Genomic DNA, 19,036 nt, shown 5'->3' with positions numbered 1-19,036 from the left:
GCTTGAATCCATCCCACAAAATAGTGACAGCCTGGAGGCACTTTTAGTGATCTGGTCCTTGAGTTACATGTTGTGGTGGAGCAAATGAGGGGTGGTCCCAGTACCCATCCGCTGCTTGAAGATTTGCTTGGGGCCTCATTCCCAGATGCTCCTCACAACTTGTGGATGTGAGTGCCTGTTGACTGTTTTCTCCCACTGGTTCCAACAAGAGTTGTTTTCTTAATGTTAACTGTCACACATGGAAGAGGAATATCACAGGAATTGTGGCTGGAAGGGCCACAGTCTTGATAACAGTTGCCACCCACCTCTCTCTGCACCTAGTGGTGTGTGTGTGTGTGTGTCTGTCTGTCTGTCACAGAAACTTGCTAATCACATTGACATCCCCTTGCTGGGTCTGAGAAAAAAAAGCGCATCAAGTGTAGCATTCTGCTCTCAGTGTCCAACAGAATGTCTATGGGAAGCCTGCAAAGGACCCCTGGACGGTTAAGTCCAGATAAAGGTGACTATATGGTTATGGCACTTATCTCGCTTTCAGGCCGAGGGAGCCGGCATTTGTTCACAGACAGCTTTCCGGCTCATGTGGCCAGCATGGCTAAACCGCTTGTGGCACAACAGGACACCATGATGGAAACCAGAGTGCAAGGAAACGCCTTTTACCTTCCCGCCACAGTGGTACCGATTTATCTACTTGCACTGGTATGCTTTTGAACTGCTAGGTTGGCAGAAGCTGGGACAGAGGAACAGGAGCTCACCCCATCGTGTGGATTCGAACCGCTGACCTTCCAATCAGCAAGCCCAAGAGACTTTGTGGTTTAGACCACAGCGTTACCCACTCCCTTGGGAAGCCCACAAGCACCATGAGGGTGCAATACCACACTCCCATTTAGCAAGTGCAACCACAGAGCAATTTCTCCCTTACCCCACACTCGAATTCCCAGACCAGAGCCACCCTCATTTGCCTGGAGCACCCACCCCACAACATTCACAGACTATTCTTCTGAGAGCACTGCCAGCTCCTGCCAGTCCGCTACGACATCCAGTGCTTCCTGCCCAAAGGCCCTGTCCTTAAGAACCACCACCACAAGGGCAAGACATACTGCCTATCTGATCATAGCAGCCTCCAGCCAATGCTGCCACTCTTGCAGGCCATGGCGCAGTGGTTTCAGGCTGGGGAAGTGGTGGGGCCCAGGACTGGAGGAGGCCTTTACCCAGGCTTCCTGAGCAGCTGGCCTGGCACTTCCCAGATAAGCTTCCCTTGCACAGGTCCAGCAACAAAGGTTCAGAGCTTACGTTCACTGGAACAAAAAGCCAAGCAGTCCCTGTCTGCTACCTCAGCAGGAGTGCAGGCCACTGATGTATCCATGTGTCCAATGTTCTGCCAGAGCATATACTGTCGACACCAGCAGTGCGGAGGGACAAGATTTTGACTTGGGTCTGATCCTGGATGTACCTTCTAGTAGGATGGCAGTTCCTCTGTGCTTGGTGAGGCCACTGCTTGCCATACTCCTGCTCCTCTCTTTGCCTGTGCTGAACTGTGTCTACATCACAGATGAAGGTAAGATTACAAACTGCTACTACTGTCCATGGTTTAGGGCAGAGCTTTCCAAACTTTTCATGTTGGTAACATACTTTTTAGACATTCATCATTTCACAACACAGTCATTCAGTTTTACTAGCAAACCGGAGATTAAACTAGCCCCTTTCCTGCCCTGGGAGGAGCTTGGGGTACATTAGCAGAACACACCTACACGCTGCAGCCAACACACTAATGTGTCGCGACACAGTTTGGAAAGCTCTGGTTTAGGGGAAATGGTGAGGATGAAGCATGGCTTTTGTTACTTTTTTGTGGCCCTAGAAACCTCATTAGGAAAGCCAGGCAGGTGAACATTCTTGTGGACGAAAGGCATCTGGGCAGGGGGGGATGGGATGGGGCTTTCTGGAAGCACCACAACAACCAGCTTTCCTGGATTAGGGTTTCCAATTTCTGATGAAAAATGCCTTCTAGGCTTTTGATCACTGTGGCATGCAGATGTCATCAGGCAAGGCTTCTCACAATGCAGTGATGAAAGAAGACACTCTTTTCAAACTATTCTCTACCATGCCCTTATTAAAACATAACTCTGGACTGTACCATGTGGGATCAGGAAACTTTGGAATAAATGAAGCTCTTCCATACTTGTGGATCAAGGTCCACCTTGGCTGCTACAGAAGGAGGGTTAGGAGAAAACCCTTTCATGTCCTATGCCAGGACGAGGCCCAGCACAGAAAACTATAGATCCCAGAACTATAAGTGCTGAAAATTGTAGCTCTGTTGAGATAAACTACAGTTCCCGGGATTCTTTGGGGAAAGTCCTGTGCTTAACATGTATGGTATATTCACAGCCTCAGAGATCTACCTGCACACCTCCACCAAAGCGTTTCCTCTGTACATTATTCAGGGCCACCAGTCAACAGAAGAGCAAGAAACATTGGTATGTGGAAAGATGGAATAGGTTACAAAGGCTCAAAGTGAATGTGGGTACCGAAAGCGCCAAATTGTTTCCTGTCCAGATCAATGCAGTTCTTTACTAGGATCAGCTATTAAGTGCAGTCTTTCCAGATGATGAGAATTTTCCTTAACACAGCTCTCAATTAGGGAGAAACAAGATCTGACTAGAATTCAGGTTTGTTTTTCCAACACCCGTTATTTTTCAATGTCCTTTGTATAGAATGGTTGTGTTTCCTCCCTTCTTCTGTGGGGGCACCGGGGTTGGGGGGACAGGGACATAAAAAAGACACTGACCAAGAGTGCTGTCCATGTTCAAAACTTGAATAGCTCATAAGCAGATACACATAACCGCTTGATCAGTGAGCTTTTCAGCTTTTGCTGATGGATATGATACTGTTAGAAATACTACAAGGACAGAAACCAAAATCTAAAGAAATTCTTCTTTGACTTAGCATGAATCATAAACCTCAAATTGTTTAAGGGTAAGATGTAAAATTATTGACTAAATATATACAGCAGTACCTCGGGTTACATACACTTCAGGTTACATACGCTTCAGGTTAAAGACTCCACTAACCCAGAAATATTACCTCGGGTTAAGAACCTTGCTTCAGGATGAGAACAGAAATCGTGCTCCTATTAGCTAAAGTGGTGCTTCAGGTTAAGAACAGTTTCAGGTTAAGAACGGACCTCTGGAACGTATTAAGTACTTAACCCGAGGTACCACTGTATAGTATTCAGATTTCACAGATATCCTATGTCCTGCAGTGTTACTTCCCGAACCCTTAATTCTGATGGTATAATTCATTTTACCTTCTTGCATTGTTTGTTCCTACAGAATTATTGATCCCCTTGATTTCTTTGTTTCCCTCTCAAATCTTTTAAAATTAGGGCTCCCTCCAGATGTCCTTTTTATTGTGTATTTGTCATTACCCATGATTCTGCCTGCAAAAGTGTCATGGTGAACCTATACCGCTTTGTTTCCAGTCAATGCATGTCCCGTTTTCTCCTGCTTTCCTTTCTCACTGGGATTCTAGATACAATATTTACCCTTATAAGACACTCCTGAAACACTGTGGGAGGGAAAAGCAGCTAGTGAATTATTTTCGTGGGGATGGGTTAATGAACCCTGTTACTTCTCCACTCAAAATCTTAGCGTCTTGAGACTACTTTTTTTAAAGTCATTGTTTTCATTGCATTTGCGTATAATGTGTAGTTTGCTCCCTTATCTTGCTTCCTCCCACTCTCACTGGGAGTTCTATCTCCCTGGGACAGGAAGCTGCTCCCCCCGCCCCAAGTTTGCCACAAAACCACATGGCTATTTTGGGATGTTTGTGAACACTTCCTGGCAGCAAATACTTTGGGGTGGTGGTAATCATTAGCTCCCCCTTTCCCTAATCCTTTCCCAACCTACTCAAACAACTGTGTTGCCAATATGGATGTTCACATAAAAAAACAGAAACAGAATGACAACATTTAGGGTCAGTACCGTTTGCATTTGTGGGTTATGAAAATCAGTACTGTTAGATGGATGTGTGCTGTACAAAAATGAAAATACATTATAGAAGGGATGAGGAACCTATGGCCCTCCAGAGGTTGCTGGACTACAACTCCCATCAGCCCTAAACATTGGCCATGCTGGCTGAACTAATGGGAGGTGGAGTACAACAGGTCCTCATTCTTGCATTATAGAGAAAATTAATACTGTTGGGGGGAGCATTTTAATGAGCCACTAAGCTTCACGGCAGAAGGGGGTCATAACAGGGCCAGTGACTGCAAGCTGCACCACCCACCCACCCACCCCAAGATGCAGGGCGGGGTCTTTGCATGTTACCTGGTACGTACTTATTCAGAGAACTGCACCCAAACATTCAGGTTGGTGCCAAAGAATGAGAGCGTGGAGGTGCACTTTGAATAACCACAGCCAGCCCCCCACCTTTATTGAGCAACTTCTTGCACCTCACCCCACACCCACTTAATTCAAAATTAACCACCATTATTTGATCTCTTCATGTGGCTAACTTTTATCTAGATCATCAGCCGTTCTCCTCAGCAGAAACTAGTTTGTCAGCTTCTAAGACTGTATGAACCCCCCACCCCTCACCTCATTTGCTCTGCAGTCATCATTATACTCCCACTGCTTGTTTGGGAAGTCGCAAAGCCCACATTATCCACAATCTGTATCTCTCTTGTGGTTTGTTATGAAATAAATACTGTGTTTTGGTGCATTTTCCCACACACCTGCTTTGAACCAAATTGAGAAAAAGAACCACCTAGTTGCATTTCAAGCCAGTGATGTGTACACAGCCTAACACACATTTCTCTCCACTGCAGTGTGTCTTCTGGAAATTCTATCATGCATTTGATAAGGATATTTGATTTTATATCCCTTGCCTCCCCATTATCATAGCTACCTCACCCCTGTGTTGGCAAACAGGATCTCTGCCCCGCCCCCCCTCCCAAGGCTAACTGTAGCATGGAGTGGGGGAAATTTTGTTGTAATCACTAAGGGGAGAAGGGTTAAATTTCACCACCACCACCCCAGCATGCTGTGTTCCCAATGAACATTGCTGCTTGGCACTTGCAATTTTAAAAAAAACAATGTTAGAGAAACCATTAGCATCATGTGTAGTTACAGGTAGGTAGTTGTGTTGGTCTGCCGTAGTCAAAACAATTTTTTTTAAAAAAATTCTTTCCAGTAGCACCTTAGAGACCAACTAAGTGTATCTGAAGAAGTGTGCACGCACACGAAAGCTCATACCAATAACAAACTTAGTTGTTCTCTAAGGTGCTACTGGAAAGGGAAAAAAATTATTTTGTTTCATCGTGTGTAGTTAGGCTCCTAGAAACATAAGAAGTTTCATTAGAGTAGGCCAAACTATTGGTCTATCTGGCCTGGAACTGTCCAAAAGTGAAGAAGCATTTCACATCATGCACTACCTGATTTTCTTAGCACACTGAAGAAACGCCCTACAGGAGTGGTGCCTTCTCCCCTTCTGAAACTTCCCCACCCCCAAAGACTTGAGCATGGCTATAAAACTCTTATTCCAAGCTGACTGGAGCCCTGGAGAGAAGCACAACCCGTGACAGGCTGTGGTGACTTACTGGCCATTTCTTACAGCTTGTGCTTTTACAAACACTTGTATTAATCTCTATAACCACAGTTCTATTTGCCATGCACTTGCTTCCTCTCATCTCACAGATTGGGTATTTGTGGTTACAGTTGTCGCCCTATTCTGCTTGAAGACTTATGCAAGCTTCTTTCTTTCTTTCTTTCTTTCTTTCTTTTTCTCCCCCCACACAGAGGCTGATCTATTGGCTGAAACAGCTCAGGACATCTTCTGCTTTTCTCGCACCTTTGAGGATCTCACTTGCTTTTGGGATGAACCAGCACACGTGGATGGGGCATATCGGCGCTTCTTCTATACATACAAAGGGTGAGAGGTTTTTATACATGGCTATGATCCATAGTCCAGGCTGCCTGGAAGGTTTCCAGTAGAAGAATACTGCAGCTCCTTGAGGTTTCCCACTGCCCACTCTCTTCATCTCCACAGAGACAGAAGCCGAGAATGCACTCTGCGGTCAGCAAAGCACAGTGATGGAGGCTGGCGCCATGTCTGCATCTTCCCCAGGAACCATAAGGATATTCTGCTCTTTGCAGAACTCCACGTCGAGGTGTTAGACACCATTAGTAATCACACCACTCGCTCTCAGGATCTCTCAGTGGCGTCTGTTGGTAAGCCTTCCTTCGGATTTGAGAAGCAAGGAAATGTGGCATGACATTAAAAACAATTTTTAAACACTTAACAATCACAAAACATGTGATGGCTCCTGAAAATATGTATCTCAGGTGTCATCCTTAGGACATGGTCCTAAATCCCACCCACCACTGGCAGGGCTTGTTGAGTGGTACAGCCATCACTGCATCAGGATTCCACCACTCACAGATATACCATTAGCAAGCTTCCTGTCTGCACACACATTTGGAGGGCAAAAGGGGGACAGCCAAGTGAAGGGACACCTCTGCCTAATCCAGCCCCCAGCCTGGCAAACAACAACAACAACCAACAGTACTGAGGATGAGGCCATATGTATCTCCCTGGGAGGGAAGTTCAAAGGGGTGGGGCACTGGCACCTGCCAGCCAAACAACTCTTGCTGGTGGATCAGGGAGCAGAGCCTGCCCTAAGGATCTCACAGTAAAATCTGAGCATGAGGAGGAAAGCCAGAGGCAAAGGGAAGGGTGGACAAAGTGGAGGTCACATAAATAAGAAATGAAGTTACACCTACTTAAGCTTCACACTTGAGGATGTGACACCATCAAATTCTTGCAAACTTTCATTTCTACATTTGGCTCTGTCCATATGGCTGCCCTTTCCCTAGAGGCTAAGAAGTAGTGCATCCGGCCAGAATGCGGATGCCTAGATTGACATACCTGTCCCATACCACCAGAGCTTGCCCTTGCTAGCTGGAGAACTGCAGCCCACCTTTCTGCTGCTTTGTTGTTGCGTGCTGCAGTCCCAAGAAAGCAACCTTGCAGCAGATGCAGCCAAGTCCCCAGCATTCTTGCTTGCCTCTGCAGATTCCTGCACTCCCAGTTGTGACTACCACATAGAGAAGCATTCCACTGTAAATATACTGCATATACAGGAGAAATGTAACAAATCCACATATTATGTATTTATTAGAACACTACTTGGGGATTTACTGTTGCTTCAGAGATTGAAACAATGGTAATATTTACTGCACCACTTAAGTGTTGAAATTATATCTTCATCTGTCTTTGTTTGTAAATCCCATAGTTTTCTATCTACGTTTGTAAATCCCACAATTGTCTATCTATGCTTAGGTCTGATTGCTCCACCAATGAATGTAACAGTGGTGTGGCCTGGAGTGGCACGACAGTTGCACGTAGCCTGGACCCCCCCACCTTTCTACTATGCAGACTTCTTGGCCTATGAGGTTCTTTACAGTGCTGAAGGCTCCACAGAGCCACCATCCAGGGTATGGCTTATATGGGGCAGGGGAGGTTGTGGTGTATGACACCTGCAGGACAGCTGGCTGTGTCTAAAACTCTAAGCAGGACACCAAGCTCTGTGGCTATCAAGTAGGGGTGAAGGAGCAGTTCAATGTGGTTTGCATTTATAGGTGAGCCTACTTATTTTGCACATTCTGCAACACTACATGAACCTTTGAACTCTACAATTCTATGATCCTATGAAAACACAGACATCCTTCCAAATTCAGAATTCTCTGAATTTTGCAATGCAGTTCTCTAGCCAAATAGTGTGTACAAAAACACAAATACTAGGATAAAATGTGCCTACAAATGCACATATTACTGAAAATAGCATACAAAAATGCATTAGATAAGGGAAAACACCTTTGCCAAAATGTGTGTATTATGCAAATGAAGCAGCGTAAAAGGGGAGAAATTTGCAGTAAAATGTTGCTAAATTTTCATGAGCACTTGTTGTTAAACAATTTGCAAACAGATGAGCTATCGGGGAAAACTACTTCCACTAATCCTTACATGTGCCTGATTCCGTCCCTCATAGATGGAAGTGAAGAACAGCCATACATGCCGCCTCAGAGACCTGCTCCCTGGGCACTGCTACCACATCCAAGTGCGCACCAAGCCTGATGGCCTCTCTCTTGATGGGCTCTGGGGACCATGGTCTCCAGTAGTATTAGCAGAGACACCCCATCTCCCTGGTAAGGGTCCTGTTGTTTGGTAAACAGTTGTCATGGGGATCTTAGTTGCATTACTTTCAAACAATGCACTATGACTGCATACATATTGTTGCACGCCACCCCAATCTCCAAGCAGTGTGAGTTTCAAGTTGTTTCAGGTGCTTACCCGGGGTTTGGTTTCCTCAGAATGAGGGACATTGGAGACTGTAGTGTCTTTAGGATACATGGTTTAGTTATTCATTCTATATAGCTCTGTTTCTCCATAATAACTTATTTGGACTAGTGCCTAGATGTAGAGGTGAAACGGATACAGGGCGAGGGGGAGTTGAGGTTGAATCCTGGCAAGATGAAAGCACTGTGGGTGAGTGGTTCTCATGTTAATTGCCTACCCTGGATGGGGTTGCATTCCCCCTGGAGGAGCAAGTTCACAGTCTGTGGGTTCTTCTCAATCTAGCTTTGTCACTGGGAGTCCAGGTAGCCCCAATGGCTAGAAGTGCCTTTTATCAGCTGCAATTGGAATGGCAGGTGTGACTATTCCTTGACTGGGAACGCTTGGTCACAGTAGTTAATGTACTGGTTACTTCAAGACTGGAATTCCATATTGCACTCTATGTGGGGCCTCCCTTGTGCTTAATTCAGAAGCTACAGTTAGTACAGAGTGCTGTGGTACAATTGCTGGCAGGAAACTCTCCTCAGAGAGATCTGCACTGGTAGCCAATTTGCTGCCAGGCCAAGTCCAAAGCGTTACTGTTAGTCTATAAAGCCCTTAGCAGCTTGGGATCAGTTTACTTGCAAGATTGCCATACCCCATACATGCCCACTCAACCACTTTGAGCTGCGGAAATGGCATTCTTACAGGAGTTACACATTTTTCCATGTATAACACGCCCCCATGTATAAGACGCCCCCTATTTTGAGAGACTCCAAATTAAGAAAATGGGGGAAGGTGGCACAGAGTCGTTTAACGCCAACAAGCGTCTGTCTGACCTGCTCGCCAACAGTAGCCAGCAATCGTACACCCAATTGCCACGCAAAAGACAATCCAAAGCAACCTTTGCTGCAGCAACCAATCACATGCCCAATTGCTACAATGGCAGCCAACCCAAACAATTAAACTCACTTCCACAGGATGCAAGGGTGGTTTTAAAAGAGGACAAGGCAAATTAATGGCGGGTAAGGCTGTCAATGATGGCTATGCTCTGCCTCCACAGTTGGAGGCAACAATGCTTCTGAATAGCAGTGGCTGGAAACCCCAGGAGGGGAGAGGCCTCTTTGGCCCAGGTCCTGCTTGTGGGTTCCCCACAGGCATCTGGTTGGCCACTATGGGAACAGGTTGCTGTCTTAGATGGACTACTGGGCTGATCCTGCAGACACTACCAGTTTTTATGTGGTAACACTAGGTAATATGAAATGCTTCCAAGAAGCACTTGTTAAATCTTCAAAGCTTTATTGCTTTACAATAAAGAGCAAACACCAGAATATGCCAATCACAAAAAAGAAATGCTTATTAAACTATGAAAGGTAATATATGAAATGCTTCCAGGAGATGCTTGTTGAATTATGAAAGGTAATAAGCACCTGGACTAATTAAAACAGCATACATCTCCCTTGCAAAATAAGAGATGAAGAGCAATAGGAGTATCTAATTGAATCTTCACTGACTTCCTCAGAGGAAGGTAAATCTCACTGCTGTTGTAATCTGTATTTTGACCCAATAAAGTTTTTCATTAGATTTCTATCCCACTCTTCCTCCCCAAGGAGATCTGGGCAGCTCCTTTTAAGAAATAGAACCCCATAAAAAGAAGTGTCCAGGCACCAGAATTCCTAGAGGCATATATCTGAGCATCTGTTGCCATCAGGGTGGAACCTATGCCTTCCCCACCGTATTTTTGCCATCTCTTTATATTGTAAATAGTTGTTTCACCAATGCTGACATAAATTGATATGTGCAAAAAGCAACAACCATTTATTTCTGTCAGGGAGGTGGTAGTGGCAGTAGTAGCTGATCTCTAGTAAGGCAAGGGGAGCTGAGGTGGCCTTGGTAGGAACAGGGGCCTGAGGAAAGAGGAGCAGACTGAGAGGGAGGAAAAGGCCATCCATCTTGGGTGTGCCACAGTGGCCAGGTGAAGGCCAGGATCTGTCTTTAATGTGAGGGTGCAGAGGATGTCCATGTGTTGTCTATGAAGGCAGGGTGGTGTGGAGGCAGAGGACTGGTTTGGGAAGAAATGGGTAGAGGCAGGAACTAGTAGCAAGCAAGCAAGCAAGATCTTCACTGTTGCAACAGAGTCCCCCACCCCTGTCCCGCTGCAGGAAGGTAAGGACCTAGAACAAAAGTGTATAACAGCTTTTAAAGGCTTTAGAAATTGCACAACCCCTTAGCCAAAGACCACCCAAAAGAATCATACAACTGTCACAGAAACAGGCAGTCTACAACATAAATTTGAGAGTTTGGCTTGTCTCCTGTTTCTCAAGATACCTGATAATGCTTGCTGACTTGCATTATCTTTGCCAGTTGGGGCCATCTTGTGAAATAGTATGTACCCTAGTTTCTGAAACAATTGTCACAGACCTCTCCCCTATTCATAAACAAAGTGTGCTCTTTTGAGTGAATTTGAAGGATTTGTAAGTGAAAAGAACCATTGGGGAAGGTTTTTCCACGGTATTTCCTTCTGCAGAGAAATATTTGGGGTCTGAAATATCTCAGGCATGTGGTTTATGTACTTAAGTTTTATTTATGACACCTTAGAATTCTTATGACAATTCCACATTGTATTTAAAAGATGCTGTCTTACTCCTGATTCCTCTCACTCTCTGTTCTGCCAAGAGGAAATTGGCCTGCAGTGCTTCACTCCTGACCTACGCCAATTGCGCTGCTGGTGGAAGTGGGAGACCACAGAACCTGGCCCCTCTCAAAGCATATTGTACTGGGCAGAAGAGAACAGCAGAAATTCAAGGTGACACAACAACACCCCGCCCCCAAATCCTGGGCTGTCCTGCTGCCGTAGTTATGATTGCTGGTGTCCACCTTTCATCCTCCAAAACACCCCTGCCTCCCCCTCAACTCTCACATGTCCACAATAGGCAAAGCTCTGAATCAGCATTGTCTCTGAAGTCACCCAAGGGTGCCCCCGAATATTCGTATCATCTAGTCCAACCCCATACCAAGGAGGGAAATGAGGTGGGTCACTTTTGCCTATGTGGTCTTGCACATGTCCAGGGACTTTCTTTTTTAAAGATGTGTACGCAAGTACCTGTGTAAGAAGTAAAAGGGTAGTGGAGGCAGAGGAGGAAGAATGATTGAGAGGAGAGACAAAAAAGAAATCCTGGGTATTTTTCATCAGGCTCTGCCCATTAATGCATACGGCAAGCACCAAAATAGCAATGAATCTATTGACTGGGAGGAAACTGGAGTGTGCGGGCATTTGTGAGCCAACCATACATGCAAAAAGAAAAAATGAGCTTCAAATGACCTGTTTGCAAGATAATGCCTCTGTGTGGACATAGATTCTGTTGATATAGCTGACTCCATCCTCACTCTTGGTTTCCAGAATGCAAACCTGGCAGAAGTGTGAGGGGAAAGAAGAGGAGATTAAGCCCCACTATGACCGCCATAACCAGACATGCACCTTCCAGCCTAGCAACACAAGTTATATCTCTGTCCTGGTGATTCTCAGCCAGGGACAGCAAGAAGTCAACTACTTGAAAGAGCCATTCCAACTGCACCATGTTGGTAAGAATCTCCAACATGTCTGGGCCACGGCACCATGGCTGCTGTCAGTCTGCATTTTGGGGGTAGCAAACTGTCCTGAAGAGCAGGAGCATCAGGCGGTGTATAGTGCTGTTTGCACTGCATTGGGCCTCTGCCGCTTCTGCAAACTGAGCTGACTTGACCAGCCATCTCTCTCCCTCTGATTACAGTACTCACTGCTCCGCCAAGCATCCTGCAAGTCACTGTAGACAGAGGTGTGCTAAAGCTGGAGTGGGCACCACCACTGGAAGAATTAGCTGAACATATGGTGTATCAGATACAGTATGCAGAACAAGACATCTCAAAATGGAAGGTAATATAAAAATGTATGAGGAATGCATGAGAGAGTATTAGGACCACACATCTGTTGCATTAGATACCCTTTTTTCCCCTTTCAGTACTAGAGCACAACTGGAAACATAAGAGAAGTGCCTTTGATAAAAACACATAGCTTTTCCCAGGAAACACTCCCTGGCAACAGTTGAAAACAGGAAAGGAAAGAAAGGCTAATCCAGTTGCAGGCTGCATTAATAGAGCCATAGTTTCCAAAATGAGAAGCAATAGCTCCACTTTATTTTGCACCAGGACCTCATCTGGATTACTGTGTGCAGTGCTGGGCTCCTCACTTTTAAGCTATAGACAAAATGTAATGAGTTCAATGGAAGGCAATGAATCAGTGTCAATAGCATGAATTATGCTCCACCCCCAGCCATCACCATTGGTCTAGGAGACAAGCACAAGCTGAAGGGATGTGTGTCATTGCTGGAATGTTCAGTCACCAAACTGATCTCTGTTTATACATGTCCTGAGGCATGTGAGACCACAGAAAAGAGCTAAGGCTATAAAACAGCTTTTATAGAACATGTTATTTTTGCAGCTCAGATAGAGTGGCTATGGGGTTCTGACCCAGTTCTTTTGAAGTAGCCAATTATATATCAAGGAGCTCACCTGATCCTGCCTCACCCAACAGGGCCCAAACTTCCATCTTCCAGTCTATGGTGCCCCTGGTCTTTCACTCAGTTCCTCTAGACTGTTCAGCGTTTTGGGGTGAGATGCAATCACATACTGGCAAAATCAAGTTGCACAGTTCAAGTGAATTTGGTGTGCTGGAAAGGGTGGGCTAACAGTTGTTTGATACAGTGTCATCTGACCTCTCTGCAAACAAATTGGGATGAATATTCAATAAATAGCTAATATCATCTAACCTCCATGTAAATCACTGATCTTCAACTGGTAGGTCAGGACCCTGCGGTTCAGCCTTTCTCAATGTTCTCAAAGATGTTGAACTACAATTCCTATGATTCCTAGCCAGTGTGGCCAATGGTCAGGGATGAGGGGAGTTGTAGTTCAAGAACATCTGGGGACTCAAGGTTGAGAAAGGCTGCTTTAGTTGACAATGGACTGATCTAAGGTGGGTCACAACAAGAGCACTCCCACCATGCAAATATATGGCAAAAGATTAAGAAATGGGTTCTCAAATGCATTTTGGGGTTAAAAGTGGATCCTGAGTCTGATAAGGTTGAAGATACTTGCTGTAAACAATTCAGAGAGAATGCTAAATAAACAGGTTGTCTGGAAGCAACCCAGGTCAATTATCTTTTATAATTCCACTGCTCCATTTTGTCATTAAAAAGCCTTTGATCAACATGCCAGGCTTTTCCAAAGAGGTTTGTGAACTTTCTGATACAATTGCCCTCAACCCTTGTAGAGCTGTCTTCTGGCAGCAGGATTTCTGGCAAGTTCATGATAAAACCAAGAGATGCTGCTTTTTTTTTTTTGCACTAGTTGCAATTTGTGGACCATCTTCAAAGGCAGTGTCACATGCCATACTGCCATATCTGGCTTATGAATTCAAGGCATTCAGCCAGATGGGGAAAGTTTAAACAAAGGGACTTAAAGATGCTACATCCTCCAGTTTTTCAACACAAACAAAGCCTTTCACAAAGTGGGGGAGTGAGTGTGAGAAAGAGACCCATGTTAGAAGTTTGTACTGGGATCAGATGAGTGATGCTTGAGGACCAGCAAATACAGAGCAAAAGCAGTCTCACAGCTCTGACCCAGATAGCACAACTGCTCTAGGTTCTGGATGTGAATCTAACCAGCTAAGCACACCTAATGGGGCTATTCTCTGGGCAGACTCTGCAGGTGCAGTACTCAAACAGCAGTGAAATTCATCTGGCAGCCGGGGGCCACTGCTGCCTTCAGCTTCGTGCTCAGCCAGATGGACAGAAGTTCCAAGGGAACTGGAGTGTGTGGTCGGAACATGTGTGCACTGATGTCCCACCTGATTCAGGTAAGAGACCACAAATAGAAATGTAGGGTTGGATACAGGCAGTGTTTTTTTCTAAAAAGAAATGTTTAGGGGTACTCTCATTTTCCTACTCATATTGAAATACTGCCCCTCAAAGAGGCCAAACTTAAATTCACAAAACGTTTAGGGTTATGCGTACCTCTGCATCCCCTGAGGCCCAAATGGGCATTTAGAAAAGAGCTGACATAGTTTGGTAACACAGCTTCACCCTTTGTATCTTCCCTAGGTTCAACCATCTTAAATGTGACACCTGCTCTGTTGCTCTGTGCAGGGCTTGTATTGGGGCTGGGCTGCATCTTCCTGTCCATTCACAGGTAAATTTACATCATCTAGCATTCACCTTCAATACTTAGTTTTATTTTGGGAGCTAGTTGCAAATTGGAGAAACTGTTATGGACACCATGCACAGACAATAATCACAACCATGCACATGAATGTATAGTAAACACACACACTCCCACCTTCACCAGCAATTAGGCTTGGAAAAAACCATTTTTGCTCCCCTGCCTCCCACATCAGAGATATCTTCCTAGAGTGCAGCTGGAAAGGAAGTTTGTACACATGCATCCAGGAAGTTGACTCACATACACATATCCTGCAACAATTAGGTTTGAGCAAAGTCTCCTATTGGAGCCAAGAGAGGACTTTTTCCATTCCTATTTGCAAAATGTCCCTACCCTGATGCAATTAGGCATGAAAAAAGCCCTCTATTAGCTCTAGTCTAGTAGTAGACTTTGTTCAAACCTAATTGCAGAGGAGTTTCTACTGGGGGAGGAGGTTTAAAGCTGGGGAGAATTAACTCCCCTCCCCAGCTGTCACCCTCAACATTGAAAGCTCACCTCACCTCACCGGTGGTGCCATGATTAGGCTACTATTAGCTACAATAGTAGGGTTCTTTCAAATTGCTCAGGGTTGGGGTGGGCTGGGGTTGATGTAAGACCAGGGGTAGGAAACCTAAGGCCTGGGGGCCGGATGTGGCCCAATCACCTTCTCAATCTGGCCCACGGATGGTCTGGGAATCAACGTGCTTTTATGAGTAGAATGTGTGCTTTTATTTAAAATGCATCTCTGGGTTATTTTTGGGACCTGCCTGGTGTTTTTACATGAGTAGAATGTGTGCTTTTATTTAAAATGTGTCTCTGGGTTATTTGTGGGCATAGGAATTCGTTCATTACCCCCCCCAATATAATCCGGCCCACCACATGGTCTGAGGGACAGTGGACCAGCCCACGGCTGAAAAAGGTTGCTGACCCCTGTGTAAGACCAAAACAAAAAACCACACTTTGGGATGGGGCTGTGATAGAGGCAGATTTGCTTCTATTGAGATCAGCTGGGTTCCCTGAATTTCACATGCTCATTGTTCCTTGTTAAGCAGTCTGAAACAAAAGCTCTGGCCGCCCATCCCAGACCTTCACCACGTCCTGAATGGATTCCTTGAGGACAATGGAAAGCACCAGGTGAGGCCTTCCTCTTCCATACAGGCACCAACACCAATGTTGTTGGTGGATAGGACAGGAGACCAGAGTAATCATTTTTAAAGGTGGTGAACAGTATGGCTGCCTTACTGTCTTCCAGTTCTGTTTTGATGGGAGCCTGCTTCAAGTTTGCAAGGCTTCATGACTGACATGAAAACATCAGGCATAAGTTTCATAACTCTAATTAGTCTTTTCCTTGATGCAGATTTATAAATCCTGAATTGTGATTTGTAAATGTCATAGTGGAAGTTTAAGAGACAGCATACTTTGTCTGAAGCAGCATTAAGAGTCATTTTAACGTGGCGAGTCAGAATACACCAAAATAGGGTATCTAACAGTGACAAAGAGGGCTATACAGAACCATGAAACTGACATTTCTCCCTGCCTTATTTCTTATAGTTTCCAGCAGAATTGCATTAATTCCCATAACAAAATCTCATGCTGATGTTGCTTCTGTCAGCTATCCTCTCCCCAGGGAGATTTTCTGTCTGAAGTTGGGATGGCAAATATGTGCCGCCAGGTATTTTGTAATAGGAGTGTTAACATGTACACAGAGATAAGTATGCATGTACACATTTACTTCCACACTGTAGATTGGAGAGGGTGAAGCCCAGGGACATTTTTGTGTTTCTGATGCTGCTTCCTTCCCATCTTCCAGGTGAATGCTTTCTTCTGCAACAAAACTTTAGAGGACACACCTTTGACTTGCCTGCTGGAAGTCCTGTCTGAGATACCCCTGGAAACACGTAGCAGTAGCCCTCTCCTAGATAATACTCAGCTGCATCAGACAGAAAGGGACACCCAGGCTTCTTCACACTTGTACTACATGGTGCCAAGTCCTAGCAATCCCCAAGGGAATAATAATGAAAATGAGTATTTTGGTGCCACTGATGATGGACATGACACGCTCTCACTGCCCTTGGAACATGATCTACACATAACTTCGGAACTGAAGGTCCAGCTAAGTATCTTCACCTTGTTCAGCACACCACTTTTGGCTCCTGACACAAAAGAGGAAAGAAGATGGGAAACTTCTGGGGACGAGTCTGTGTCTGCCACACACATATCAAACCAGTCTTACCTGCTCGTGGGCTGACTGTACATGCTCATTAGAGGGTGGCAACAAGAAATGATGTGGTTCTGTAGATTTTTGCAGAAGATATTCTCAGCTGCTGCAGGGAAGGCATTTTGCCAATTCCTGCACATTGAACCTGTTTCCTGTCCTTAGCAGCTGATTGCATTAGGCTGAGGGATAAGAGTAAAACCTGATTGGGAGATAGACCCACATGGTAACTGGTACTCAAGGCCCATCATATATATTTCCAAATGCAGGGCAATTCCTAAGAAACTACACCCTACTGATTTACCCATTTGATTTTTATAGCACGAGAGCCAGAGATAGCTGCAAAAAGCCATTTAGGACTTTCCACAACATGGAGAAGTAAACTGGTCGTTGCATGGGATGTTATGCCAATTATGAGAGCCAATCACAGCAATACGTGGTGAACATAGAAATGCATATAATCTGTGGCTACTTAGTCTTAATGTGGTAACTCACATCATGTTGATAGGCCACACTGTAAAAATCAACTTAATCTATTCTGCCTTTGACTTCATTTTACATCACGAGCCACAACTCTCCTACAGCAGGGGAGTCACTATAATTACTGGCATTTGCATTGTGACCAGGTATTAGTGCATAGAATGTTTAGTAGTGCAACTTTTGTAAAAGCACACTCACTGTGGTCCCCTCAGTGCAAAGCCACGGAAATATGTAGGAGGTGGAGTTTTTGCAAGAGTATTCAGGATGGGATGGTTTTGAAACATAACACACAGGGCTTTCCAAAGGGACTCGTTGCTCAAACGCCTCTTAAAATGTAAGGGTGTGGCTGAGCTTAGCATTTCGCCTTCAGACACATGTATATACTACCTTGTTCTTCCCTGTATATTGCTTTGTACAGTCTGTGTTGGTGATTATAGTATAGATAAAGAATAAAATCCCATTGGCTCTGAAGAGGTTTTACTTCATGAGATTACAAATTGCTTACACTGAAAATAACCAGTCTTGCACCGCACAACACCTTAAAAAGCATTGGTCTGTTTGTGTCAAGCCTAACATTCTGGGAGCAATCTATCCTGGCCAATATTATCCCACTTCCAACCGTAGAGGCTAATTTAGTGCAAAGCAAAAGAGCTTACATTTATTCCCAGCAATTAACCATATCACTAATGCTCAAACTGACTTTCTTGCACTTCAGGTCTGTCTACTGTTAAAATCAAAAGGCCTGTTAGTTTAAATGCAAACAGCTGGATTTAAGCCATTTGTGGATCACAGCATGCATTGCACAACTGGTTATTCAGATCTTCCTCAACAAGGCAGCCTGCAATCTTCCCCAGTCTACTCAAGGTTGGGGACAAGACTCTGGTTTTTTTGAGGTGTGATGCCAGAGTTGGGTTCCCAGGCCAGAGTTGAAAGCGCAGCAGTCTTTGTTGTTTTTATTCCACAGGCATGGAACCCTCTAGTTACTAGTCTAGTAGTTACTTGATGGCATTTGAAGGTCAGAAGTCAAGCACATCTTGTACTAGAGATCAAATGCAGCATTTAACCCTCACTGCTAGAGGGGCGGTAGGGGGCAGACAGATTTATAAGTGCCAGGGCTTGACAATCTTGGCTAAGCTCTGCTACTATCCTTGCAGCTTTGTCTTAATAGGTGGTGCAACTCAGAACTTTGAGGGGTGGCATTCCCTGTTGAAAAGTCAGAGCCTGTCCTGAGGATCTCTTTAGTGAGCTCTCAGCACAGGAACCAACTCCTAGGGGCTGTGGTCCCTTTGCACTCCTCCCAAGTTGATGGGCATTGCCATTCAAATGGTGGGCGTGTGCTGCATCATGTGATTGATTAGGTGGGGCAGGGCTTACCTAAGCCCCCCACAATATTTTAGTCAAGTTGCCACCCGTGGCTCTCAGGAAGCGTTCCTGTGGTAGAGCACATGTGATGCATGCAAGAGGTCCCTGGTTCAATTGTTGCGAATTCACGTTGGGCTGGGAAAACACTTCATCCTCGAACTGAGGAGCCGCTGCCAGTAGTGTAGACCAGTACAGTGGTACCTCGGGTTACATACACTTCAGGTTACAGACTCCGCTAACCCAGAAATATTACCTCGGGTTAAGAACTTTGCTTCAGGATGAGAACAGAAATTGTGCAGCAGCGGCAGCAGGAGGCCCCATTAACCAAACTGGTGCTTCAGGTTAAGAACAGTTTCAGGTTAAGAATGGACCTCCAGAACGAATTAAGTTCTTAACCCGAGGTACCACTGTCCTGCG

The 19,036-nt window shown here is 45.1% G+C and overlaps 1 protein-coding gene and 1 long non-coding RNA gene across 4 annotated transcripts; one reads left to right on the top strand and one right to left on the bottom strand.

The window, feature by feature from the left end:
* The first annotated feature begins 536 nt into the window (after positions 1-536).
* MPL (MPL proto-oncogene, thrombopoietin receptor) lies at positions 537-17,728 on the top strand. 2 transcript variants are annotated; one of them, XM_083619854.1, is made up of 12 exons: positions 537-1,555; positions 5,793-5,925; positions 6,043-6,224; positions 7,336-7,490; positions 8,045-8,201; positions 11,005-11,134; positions 11,729-11,910; positions 12,099-12,241; positions 14,065-14,221; positions 14,466-14,553; positions 15,612-15,696; positions 16,373-17,728. In XM_083619854.1, the coding sequence occupies exons 1-12, from the start codon at positions 1,354-1,356 to the stop codon at positions 16,808-16,810; spliced, it is 2,052 nt and encodes a 683-aa protein (XP_083475980.1). In that variant the 5' UTR covers positions 537-1,353; the 3' UTR covers positions 16,811-17,728. The 2 variants fall into 2 exon arrangements, with proteins under 2 accessions (XP_083475980.1, XP_083475981.1); XM_083619855.1 differs by having other exon boundaries at positions 539-1,555; positions 15,615-15,696.
* On the bottom strand, positions 6,116-16,934 carry LOC310765210. Of its 2 annotated transcripts, XR_014549483.1 has the most exons (6): positions 16,796-16,934; positions 12,877-13,083; positions 11,651-11,737; positions 8,570-8,687; positions 6,922-7,090; positions 6,116-6,234 (listed from the first exon to the last, which is right to left on the bottom strand). It is a non-coding gene; the product is annotated as an uncharacterized lncRNA (long non-coding RNA). The 2 variants fall into 2 exon arrangements; XR_014549484.1 differs by lacking the exon at positions 8,570-8,687 and having other exon boundaries at positions 6,922-7,113.
* Positions 17,729-19,036: the final 1,308 nt, after the last annotated feature.

This window comes from Podarcis filfolensis (assembly GCF_964270895.1).
Source record: "Podarcis filfolensis genome assembly, chromosome: 6".
Classification (NCBI taxonomy): domain Eukaryota; kingdom Metazoa; phylum Chordata; class Lepidosauria; order Squamata; family Lacertidae; genus Podarcis; species Podarcis filfolensis.
Note: the sequence above shows the minus strand (reverse complement) of the source record. Positions and strands in the feature narration are given on the sequence as shown.